The sequence below is a fragment of the Amphiura filiformis genome, chromosome 20 (assembly GCF_039555335.1).
Source record: "Amphiura filiformis chromosome 20, Afil_fr2py, whole genome shotgun sequence".
In the NCBI taxonomy this organism is placed as follows: Eukaryota; Metazoa; Echinodermata; class Ophiuroidea; order Amphilepidida; family Amphiuridae; genus Amphiura; species Amphiura filiformis.
In genome coordinates, this window is record NC_092647.1 from 14586071 (window position 1) to 14598580 (window position 12510).

The 12510-nt window shown below is 37.0% G+C and overlaps 1 protein-coding gene across 1 annotated transcript in view; it reads right to left on the reverse strand.

Annotated features, from left to right (window-relative positions):
* Positions 1-4332: 4332 nt before the first annotated feature.
* Positions 4333-12510, reverse strand: part of LOC140142799 (dnaJ homolog subfamily C member 10-like) — a 35198-nt gene continuing 27020 nt past the window's right edge. The window contains exons 5-8 of the mRNA XM_072164802.1: positions 12380-12481; positions 7216-7341; positions 6720-6756; positions 4333-6113 (exon numbers count right to left, since the gene is read on the reverse strand). Coding sequence (XP_072020903.1) covers positions 5958-6113; positions 6720-6756; positions 7216-7341; positions 12380-12481 — 421 coding nt within the window. The 3' untranslated portion in view covers positions 4333-5957. The remainder of the gene's footprint in view (positions 6114-6719; positions 6757-7215; positions 7342-12379; positions 12482-12510) is intronic.

The window sequence follows — 12510 nt, forward strand, 5'->3', positions numbered from 1 at the left end:
GGCAGCTATTGCACTTACCCACTTCTGGCACTGAGCAGTCGAAATTTGAAATACAAGCATGAAAGTGCGTAGGAGGGGAGTGGAAGTCGAAGTCATTCAGCCGGATCATCCGCTAGTCCTAAGGTGTTTTAGTCCAAATATTTGCTCCTGCTCCTAACCCCCTACCCACCTTTTGGACTAGAAAACTTTTTTAATGTGTTTCAGACTGGTGAATAGTCAATCTCAAGACTAGCGCCCGCCCGCCCGCACACCATTCAGCCAAAGATTATTTCAACCAGTGGTGGCGCTACAGGGGGGGGGGGCAAGGGGGCACTTGCCCACCCAAATATTTTTCTTGCCCCCCCCCCCCCCACTTTTGAGGCAAAACCCCAAAAATTACGTAATGTTTCACTTTTTGCTGCAATTTTGCACCCCCCCTTAAATTCACTCTGCCCCCCCAATAAAATTCTTGGTGCTGCCACTGATTTCAACATGTGATGAAATTAGACCATCCTCCTTTAATCTTGCAGCATATATAATATCACCTAATTCAGTTCATGTGACGCATTATTCTTGTAATCAGTAATACACACCAGTCTATTTGTGTGGGTTATAAACAAAGAGTCTGGTTACAAATTTGATGTAATGAGTCCTCAATCTACACTGAAATGATGGTAAAACTTGATAATCTTTTGTATAATATAACTGGCCTGATCATAATGCGGAATCAAAAATAACACCATAAAACACACAATAACCATATAAAATAAGATACAAATGTTAACTCTTTATTTAAAATATGAGCATAACATAACCATGTATAAAGTGTACAATATAGTTACAATCTACAGAGTGAAACTTTTTGAAAGTCATAATTTCTCAATTTTAATAGATAAGATAGAATGTGGTTATATTTTCCTTGATACACTGTTATTAACACTATGATTAGGTGACAAGAAAAACCCTGTTCTACAGGCAGACCGACCATTCAAGTAGGGTTGTCGGTTGGTCAGGCGTTTTTTTTTTTGGAGGCTAAATTTACCCTAAAATTTCATTAAAATCTGAAAGAATTTTTGCTAACATTTTCTAAAAATGTTCAACCAAAATTAATAAATTTTAGCCCCAAACTGCTGATTTTACATGAATTTAGCAAAAATTTAGAAAAAAAAATCTCCAAAATGCAAATTCTGGATTGGCCCCATAGAACAGGGGTTTTCTTTTGTCGCCTTATCACCCAAATTCGGTAAAACAAGAACAGGCACTGACCTTTATAAAATGACAACAACAAAACTATCTATGCATGCACCATGTTTTGTTTATTATTTTGATTTTGCGCACAAGTCCACATTTATATGCCAAGTCGGCAACCCATCAATAAAAATCCTGGTAAAGCCATGCAAAGTCAATTTAGAGTTTCTCGTAACAAACTTGGTCATTTTATTTCAATATTCATTATTTTTATTATTATCAGTTTTATTATCAGTCAAAATGTGGCATTAAATGCAGTCTTCTATGCTAATTTGCTCAATATATTTACTTAGGCACTTTCCAGCGGGTGTAGTTCATGAAGCAAATTCAGACTGCGTTCTGAGTTGATGGGGTTTTGTTATTGCAAAAAATACGCTTTTTGAAAAATCCCAATATTGTATTTCAAACTTGAGAGCGACTCCGAATTGACTTTGCTGGGCCTTATTTGGGTTTGATTCACTCTTATGCCCCATTGAAAATGAGGGCCACAGAGTACAGCTAGTTGAGGTGTGTCATCCTATATATATCAATGTCTATTCCAGTTGAAATCCATACACCTGGCCCTCTATTGAAGACATTTCAAATTAGTTTACCTGAATGGATGGTTCCATTTGAAATCTATGCCCCCTGTGTAGGAGATTAAAGTCATGTCTTCCATAGAGGGTGTATGAATTTCAACTGGAATCGGCAAATACTATTTACCACTTACAAATATTGCACTTGTTATCCCAAAAATAAAATAATATCCCGGTACTGTTTAGTAATAGTTTGTATAAACAAATGGCATCACCGTAAAATGGTGAAAATAAGTTGGTCACATTGATTGGGAATGTAGAAAAAAAATCAAGAATATTTCTTTCATTATTCAGAGTGTGATAATGGGCTATTCCAAATTGAATCCATACACCCCCTACAGAAGACATAACCTTAATCTCAGAAAACCACACAGGGGTGCAGATTTCAAATGGACTCGCCCATTATGTTAACCCCATTTGAAATTCACACTCCCTGTGTGGAAGATTAAGGTCATGTCTTCCAAATATTAGGGAGTGCATGGATTTCAACTGGATAACCCAATTATGCAATAATTGTTCCCTAATATAATACATACATTGTTCACGGACTGTCCTGTTATAGAAATTATTAATTGAATTGTTACGGTCTACCTAATTAATTAACCATTAAAAAGGTTACCAAATACATTAGGCCGAATAAAAAAGAACATGTTTCTTGTCCCCTCCCGCTTCATTTTGTGGGGCCGCTTCAAATTTATTTTTATTTTTTTAAATTCAGTTATAACTTTTGAAGAAAGATGTCTAGGAAGTTGAGATGTTTTCTATAGCTCTGCTAATATGCAAGAATCACTTCTGGATGGTTCTGTGATCACTAGAGGGGCGTACCTACCAGAACAATAAAATAAAAAGGGCCTCCTCCTTTTCAGGCATTACGCTAATATACGGGTATTTATATGGTTATTTACACCTATTTTTTAATAAAAAAATAGAAAATAACAAGCCCCTCTTCCTCCTTATTTTTGAAAACCCGGACAAGAAACATGTTTTTATTTTTACTCTGCCTTACCCAACTTTGATTAGTTGTCACCAATGAAGGCATATAGTATGTCACACAGGTGCACCTGGCAAGCTTTGATGTTTTTTATGCGTTCTGTGTGTATTGTGTTGTGGTATTTACACAAGCAAAGCTGCTTGACCATTCATTGCTCAATTTCACTCTTTTTGTTCCAAAAATGCTGGAGGTAGTACACTGTTTTGAGCCCCAGAAGTGACAATCCAATACAACATATTTTCCATAGCTTAAAGCACATGTTGGGCTTTCTCTATATTCATTCTACATCCCCTATGATCAAGGCTACCAAGTAGCTAGGCTACTGTGCACAAAATTAGAAGTGAAATATTTTCTTTCCCTTGTACCCCAACACTAACCTTAACCAGGGCTCGAAGTATGTTTTGCCAATGACAAATAATTTTCCTGGATGCTATTCTACGAAATTTGAAAGTGCCCTTAGCCCTTGTGTGATTTGAGCCCAAACCTTAACCCTAAACCTACACCCTATAACACTTATTTCAAATACCCAAAATTTAGTTCATGATTTTTATGTGTATTGTATAGTGAGACATTTTAAGTTTCCATGATTTTTACCCTGGGAAAACTCCTTGCATTAGGGGTAGGTAAGTTCTGCCTTTAAGACCTCTTTTTAAAGCTCTTTTTTCCATTCAGGAGAGTAGACCCCCCCACATCAAGCTCTTATTCCATTTTGGAGACCCCCTTCCCCATTTGAAGTTCCCAGAGACTTTGGTAAAATTTGCCTTCAAATACTCCCAAATAGGCTTCAAATTTAAACACTCCAATCACTTACTTATGAGAAATTTTCGCCCCAAAAGGCAAAACAAAAGACCCCATTTTCATGTCCTCAAAATCTGTTCCAGAGCCTGCATTTTTGAAATCTGTGTGGCACTTACGTACAAAACCTTTATTGGAGTACTGTTCCCCTGTGGGATTTTTATCCTTATAAACAGTTTTATGGTTTGATTTTTAATTTGTGGTTCAGAAAAAATGTGAAAATTAAAACCTTCAAAAATGTCCCATTATAACGTGTCCTAGCTTCAAAAGCATCATACCATTTCATTTTACAAATATGTATACATAATTATATTAAGTAGTACATAAATTAAGAATGTCAATCAAGTTATTACATCTTAAGTAGTCAAGTAAAAATAAATATATAAATTACATGGAAGCACAGAGTAGTTTGGAATAAATAGTACGTTCATCCAAATGTTTGTTGTCAAACAGGTACCTTTTCATTACATTTCTTTCAATTTCAGCATGCCTTTTTCCCCCAAGTGATATTGCTATCCTTCCAACAGAATGTATAAACACTGAATCAAATCAAAAGGTTTGTATTTCTAAATGTTTGTTAATTTCTGTGCAGAACAATCATCACCAAAACAAAAATAATATTTGAGTTGGCAAACTGTTTCATATTATCACTGAGGGAAACAGGCCCATAGGCAGGAGGTGGGGGGGGGTATGGTTTTGGTGATGCACCCCCCCCCCCCAAATGCCAAAGGCCCAAAAGTCCCATTTGCAAGAGTAGCCTTTTTGGTCCAAAAATGTCCAAATCCACCCCAAGTCCAAAAAGGTTCAAATTTGAAAAAAAGGCCCACTTTTTCAAAATTGGCACCCCCAAATAAATCCTGGCTACGGGCCTGGAGGGAAACATAAATTTTAGTCAACAAAGAAGCATGTTCCTCTTGAGTATATTACTTGATTTAGTGATTGTCTCCTGGTTCAAAAGTTGGACACTTATAACCATAGACTTAGACAACAGAGATACAGATCATTCACCAACAGGCAAAGTCCCAGGGCTTTGTATGCTGAGAATTCTTGCATATTCATGAGGGCATATGATTGGCCCGCACTACTTGATGAGGCAAGACCATAAACTACAGAGATACAGATTATTTACCAACAGGCAAAGTCCCAGGGCTTTGTATGCTGAGAATTCGTGCATATTCATGAGGGCTAATCATTCAATTGTGTGTGTCTACCAACTCACACCAGGGTTGTGTGCGATAGAGAGTTGTGTGTCTTCGCGTTTACGCGAAAGATTATATAAATACGCGGTGCTTGCGTAGCAGTTTCAAATGTTGCACCCCTTGGAACAATTGGGCTTCATTAACGAATGATGCTGGGTCGTTGCCAGTTATTTAATTCACTGTCGTAGTGCACGTTAGACTGGATCACGCTTTCTTTGTTACGAGCCACTGATCGAAATGATCACAACACAAAGCCTATGGCATATCAAAATTTGGAACAGGTGTATGGGGCCAGGCTTGGAGCAGTAACCAATGGTTACTAACGTGCACTACAACAGCGAATGGTTGATACATAAATGTGATCCAACATGCTAATGTTGCTAATTTTGAAAATGCGAGTTATCACCATTAAGATTATTGCTCATAATCTAATCTTGGTTGTGATGTTATGACATTCAGATATAAACGCCTACCAAAAAGTAAATACCCCCCCCTTTATTACAATATAAAACTCAAAATCTATGCATCAAATTTTAAAAACTGAAATAGCAAAAACAAACCCAGGTTAATTCTGCAAATTTTGATACCTCATTTGCCTAGATAGCTAAAAATTTGTAGTCATGACGACTGCTTGAACGAAAAAGATGCATTTTCAAAAGTTGCACTAAAAAGCTACTCAAGTCGATGTACCATTACGTTTTCAAGGATATCCTGCAGTGACCAGTGACAACCAGGCACTCCAGCAACAAAAGCAACATTTTCAAAGGGTTTAGGTGCATCTTTTGAATGGGAGTCTTTTTCATTCAACGGGTCACCATGGCAACAAACTTTGGGCTAATTAAGACAAATGAGGCATAGAAATTTGCAGAACAAAACTGGGGTTCCTTTTGCTATTTCTAATTTAAATATTGATGCATCAATTTTGAGTTATTATCTCATATTCATAACCTCCGCGTATCACGCCATATGTGTGTCCCAATAAATTTGGTCGTTAGATGATATACGCACACCGGCGCGGAGGTTAGATTGTTTAGATTTTTCACAATGCCCTCCAAATAACTGATGCGCAGTTATTAACCTATAAATAAAGGGGGGATAATTACTTTTTGGTTTATGTGCCAGGTTGACATACTCATACAGCAGCATTGTGCATTACCCAATATGTAGATGTTAAACTGATTTCTTTGTCTTTCCTAACTCCTCCATAAGGGTCTTACCTCCTCCTCCTCGACAACATAAGCAAAAGAGTACGACAATGAATATTAATGCAAAGGCTCCGCCGACTAGAAGTAGTACTGTTGATGAACCTTCACCACTTGTTAGGGTCTATGAAACAATAAAAATTTTTTTTTTAAAGCGTGACATGATGGCTACAAAGCAGCCATATTTAAACATTTACATTTCTTCAGTCCTGGTTTTTTACATAGTGCAATGATTAGCTGATTTAAGTCACAAATTTATTTTGTTACCCAACCCTAACAATGGACACTGCTTTTTGCTATCGGAAGTTAAAGAAATGAAAAAGGAGAGAAGATGAACAAAGAAGTCACTTGGTACCCCGGAATTCGAACCTTAGACCCCTCGCATGCCAAGCACACGATCACCGGCTGGTAGCTACAGGGGTTGCACTGGCCTGGCCAGCGATTCCGTGAGCATATAGCACTTGGGGTGATTGCGTCATCGCATCACTTGGGGTGATTGCATCATCGCATCACTTGGGGTGATTGCGTCATCGCATCATGTGGGATTCATGCATGTGCCACGGTTATCACCGTGGTATTATGGGTGTTAGGGTTAATAATTTGTTTTGAGATGAAAAAAGTGAAACATTTAAAACTGTTTTTTCCAAGTGGAAACACCGCGGTTAAAACCCTGGTTTATTCTACTAGCGGCAAAAACTTGCAAACCCTGGTAGAACACAACACAACTTACCTTTATTTGTAATGCAATTGATTCTGTTAGTTCATCACTGAAATAACAACCAAAATAACAAACTATTAGTCACTGAAACTATGATTACTCAATTGCTTGATATTGGTCTAGCATATTGAGAAACTGGCCCCAAAGCCTAGATGCTTTTAAGAAAAATTATTGATGGAATCTTTCACAAAATAAATGGATTGACAAAAGTTTTGATTCAAAGACAGCATACTGACTATTATAATTCTTTGATAAGTTTAACCTAACAATGTGATTATGATCAGGGGATCCAAAGTAAATGGGGTATAAAGAAATTCCATGTGATTATAATCAGGGAATCCAAGACTCTTCTGAATCATGTTTTAACAAACTCCATGAACAAATACTTTGAAGCCATTTCTATTAGACATCATAAAAGCATGCAATGTATGAACAAATGTAACACCAAGTAGCAAAATGGAAATGCAAGTTAGACTCCTTGTTTTAGTCTTACAGGTGCTTTACTTACAAAGGTGATGGTGGCGGCATAACATCAATACCCTGTGCATGTTTATAACCGGTTAATGAAAATGTAACTAAAGATGCTGAATCCCTCGCTGATATTGTGTACGCATACTGCTTGCCATGACGAAAACTGTGAAAATAAAAATAAAACAATTCACCAACAATTCTGATACATCTTCTCTTTGATCCTTAACAAGTTAACAACCAATTTGCAGTCTGACATTTTTGTGTATATTTTTTTTTCTGTTGCAACAAAATTGGGCAATTTCAGTTGAAATCCATACACCCCCTATGGACATCCACACTCCCACTAAGGAAGACATGACCTTAATCTTCCACACAGGAATGTGAATTTAATCAAATGTGGTTACCTGAATGGCTGACTCCATTTGAAATCTATACTCCCTGTGTGGGAGATCAAGGCCATGTCTTCTAAAGATACATGTAAAGATTACTTTTGTAGTATTTACAGATAATGCACTGTTTGTCGTGGCCGCCGCCATCTTGGATTTGAACCGAAAGTGAGTTGCATTAGCAATTTTCGGCTGAACTTTTTAAAAACTTCTCCCAAAATTTCTGTCACCAAATGTGGACCTAATTGCCGCCAACACTATATTCAACTTTGGAATTATCTGAGATATATTTTGTCTAAATACTCCACCAAACAATCAGTGCAGCACTTATAAATAGAACACAAAGTAAATCACATTATTGCATAAAAATGCATTTACAGATGTTATTTTGTAACCGTGGTGCAGCCATCTTGGATATGAACCCAAAATTGAGTTTTATTTTGTGATTTTTGGTTGAACTTTTAAAATCTTCTCCCAAAATTTCTGTCACCAAATGTGGACCTAATTGCCACTAACAGACATGCCAACTTTGAAATCCAGATTTCCGTACTCAGAAGAACAAAAATCCGTATTTTGCACCCTAAAACCGTATTTAAAAAAAATGTACCTTTTGCATACCTGCCAACCCCAGAAACCCCAAAAGTAGAACACATAATTGCGAGGGAGCACTTGTGCGACCAAGCACGTAACGGCCAGGGTCCAGGGGCCCACCTTACGAATTTGCAATCAAATTTGGCAATACCAAAGAACCATTCCATCAAAGTAATAAATCAATACAGAAAGATGCTTCCTTTACGAGTTATCACTCATTGAAAGTGCTACTTTGCTATACTTTACATGGAAAGCGGCCATCTTAAAGTCGTCATATTTCCTTAATTACATGACTGATCAAGCTGATTGTCGGATATGTGATGCACAATTAACAATTAATTATTAAAAGATTTGGTGACCTCAGTCAACCTTTGACCTTGTATGTGACCTTTAACCTCACGAAATTGGGTAAAGTATGTAAACCACTGAAGTCTATTTGTTACTTCTAATGTTGTTAGAAGTATGCTTTGTTAAATCTTTCGAGTTCAGAAAATCATTGATCATCATCTGAATCATCATCATAGTATCAGTAGGTAGGCCTAACATCGGGTTTTGTTCATGTTTTCAAAAAAAAAAAAAAATTAAACAGTTTAATGCCAATGTCAATTAGAAGACTGTACTGGGTATAGCAGTTATCTATGCATGGTTAAAGAAAAATATTAAAAATATTAATGTGCCACTGGGTGCACCATTGAGAAAACAAAGTCGGAAAGCACATTGCAGGCTTATTCTTTTGCAGACCTAAATAGTTAACTAAATAATTCCAGAAGACATAGCATGATGTGTAGCAGTTAGATGAAGATGCTTCATAAAAAATATTAATGTGCATGAAAAAGTCGGGAGAAAATTCTTTCGGAAACCATTTTGTATAGGCCTATTTTAATATTTAAAAATATTTCTTTAATGTGCATGCATGATGCGAAAGTCGGAAGTAAAAGGAAGTTGGAAACCTTCTTGTAGGCTTATTCTTTTGCACCAATAGAGCTAAATAGTTAACTAAATACCTTCAGAAGACATAGCATTAGGTGGCTAATAAAAAATATTAATGTGCATGAAAAATCTGCAAGTCAGAAGAAAACTATTTCGGAAACCATCTTGTAGGCCTATTAAATATTTCTTTAATGTGCATGCATGGTGCGAAAGTCGGAAGTAAAAGGAGGTCGGAAACCTTCTTGTAGGCTTATTCTTTTTCACCAAAAGAGCTAAATAGTTAACTAAATACATTCAGAAGACATAGCATATTAGGTGGTTAATAAAAAATATTAATGTGCATGAAAAATCTGCAAGTCAGAAGAAAATTATTTCGGAAAGCATCTTGTAGGCCTATTATATAATAATTTTTTAATGTGCATGCATGATCGAAAGTTAAGAGAAAAACGATCTAGTCAACTACTTTAACAGACCAAGAAAGTGGTCAAATGATACCAGTAATTCAGTCGGTAGTCTATCTTGCAACTGTTTATCTTTTTAAGACACAACATTTTATTATTTTGGTCAAAATTCTGGAATTCCGTATTTTTTTGGAGTTGACCGTACTACCGTATTTTTCACGTTTTACCGTACAAAATACGGTGAAACCGTACTAGTTGGCATGTCTGCACTAACACTATTATATTCAACTTAAGGGGGTACTACACCCCTGCCCAATTTTGTGCCTATTTTTGCATTTTTCTCAAAAATTATAGTGCATTGGTGACAAGTAAGATATGTATATTATTGGGGCAAGGACTACAACTACTGCACTGGAAATTTTTATTTCAGCACAGACAACAGTTGTGGAGTTACAGTCAAAAATGAGGGAAAACCAATATTTGATCAATAAATCAATAACTACTTGCCTTGAGTTGCTGAATTTTCAGTGCAGTAGTTGCAGTCCTTGCCCCTATAATATACATATCTTACTTGTCACCTATGCGCTATAATTTTTGAGAAAAATGCAAAAATAGGCACAAAATTGGCCAGGGGTGTAGTACCCCCTTAATGGAATTATCTGAGATATATTTTGTCTAAATACTCCACCAAACAATCAGTGCAGCACTTATAAATAGAACACAAAGTAAATCACATTATTGCATAAAAATGCACTTGCAGATGTAATTTTGTAGTATTTACAGATGACAGTTTGTCGTGGCCGCTGCCATCTTGGATACAAACCCAAAAGTGGTTGCATTTTGAGATTTTCGGCTGAACTTTTAAAAATCTTCTCCCAAAATTTCTGTCACCAAATGTGGACCTACTCGCCACCAACACTATATTCACTATATTCAGTCCCAGAACAACGCCAAATATGGATTAAAAGACCTTTGACCTTGGATGTACAACAGCATGTTATGATCTAATGGGAAACTGTGCACATCAACAAACACCATTTCTATCAAAAAGGCAACGGCCGATATAATTTGAAACTACATAAATTACTAGAGTTGGTTCTTCTCTTGGATTTGGACCAAGCTTTAGAATATCGACTGTTGCGTTTTGAAATAAAACAAACCAGAAATTTATCACCCATTGTAAAAGATATGGCACATGTACCGAATACATGTACATACATTGGCTGACCTTGTGGATTTCCTGGCCCAGCCATGCTAACCACATAAGGAGATTATACGATTAACCTAGTGCAGCTATTGTCATAGCAGGGTATTATTATGTAATACTCCTGATCCATATTTGGCACTCTCTTGGACTGATATTCACTATATTCAACTTAATGGGATTATCTAAGGTATGAAGTTAAATACTCCACCAAACAATCAGCACTCATAAACAGACCCATACGGTATGATATGGTTCAATGCAGAGGTACCGTGTGGACGTATCAGTGCAGCGCGGTATATTCAAAAATTGTTTTGACCTATTGCTACGGTAGTTAATCCGATTATTACGTAACTTTACCAGCATATATGATCCTAATATCACAGAGGCGGCGGAACGATTTTGAAAGTAGGGGGGCCAGTCAGGGTGATGTAAAAAATCTAAATAATGGCCATGAGGCGGCCATCGCATCACGCTTGCATGACATCCCCCCTCAGAAGTAAGAAACTTTTGCAAAATGAAGGCCCAATTGAAACCATTTGATGGACTATTTTGGTACTATTATTGTGTACAATTTGAGTTTGAAAAAGCCGAAAATTAGTGAAATGAAGCTATTAATTCCATTCGTGGACAAGTTCTTACTATTATTAACTGTATAAATTAATACTGTAAACATTAAGTGTCGGGTGTCCAAAACTGAAAAAAGGGCGAAAGCAGGGGGGTGTCTGAGGGGGATGTGCCCCCCTCAGAAGTGAGAAATGTTTGCAAACTGAAGGCCCAATTGAAGCCATTTGGTGGACCATTCTGACACTATTATTGTGTACAATTTTAGTTTGAAAAATCCGAAAATGGGTTAAATGAAGGCCCAAATTGAAGCCGTTCGATTCGTGGACAAGTTTTCACTATAATTGTATAGGAATTATTGCTTTTAGTGTTGGGTGTCCTAATACAGGGGAGTTGGAAAATTTTGCAAAATGAAGGTCCAATTGAAGCCATTTCGTGCATCATTTTTACACTTTCTTTAAGCATGTTAAGGGTCTAGAGCCGGTCTACAATTGAGATTTGATTATTTCTGTTCACCCACAGCACATTATGGGTTAAAAGTGGGGGGGGGGGGGGGCAGGCCCCCGGCAAAAAAAGGGGAGGGGCCCCGGGCCCCCCGGGTTCCGCCGCCCTTGTAATATCATGTCTTTAATATCTTATGTCTATGTCATAAATCATTGCAGCAAATAACCTGTTCTGTAACTAGTGGGTCATCTGCTATCCACAGTGTTGCCTGCATGGGATATATTGCTGATAGCGATTGATAGGCAAAAATGTATGCTGGAAATGTAAAGGGCACAAATTCAATCTTTTTTGAGCCCTTTTCATTCCCAGCATGCCTATCAATCGCTATCAGCAATATACCCTATGCAGGCATATGTTAGCCATAGTTTCTGAACTTGACATATCCAGGGTTACAAAATCTTTTTTGTTTCCAGAAAAGGCAACATTTTAATTATCAATTAAGCACCTAGATGTTGATCCACAAGCCTCAGCTAACTTAACAGATTGTAGCTGAACACTACGGCCCCATAACCATTAAACAACACATAGACATGCAGCAAAGAAGCGCACACCCTTGAAATTCCACAATTAACCTTCGCAGCCAGGATATAGACATTGATGGATAACACATATAATACTCACAATATTATAACTGGTAAATCTTCTGTTAAAACCTTGAACCTTTTGGCTAATTTAGGATTTTCAGTTATATTGACACTGGCAACGTTGACCTGGCCTTTTAACCTGGAAAAAGATAACAAAATATTACAAAA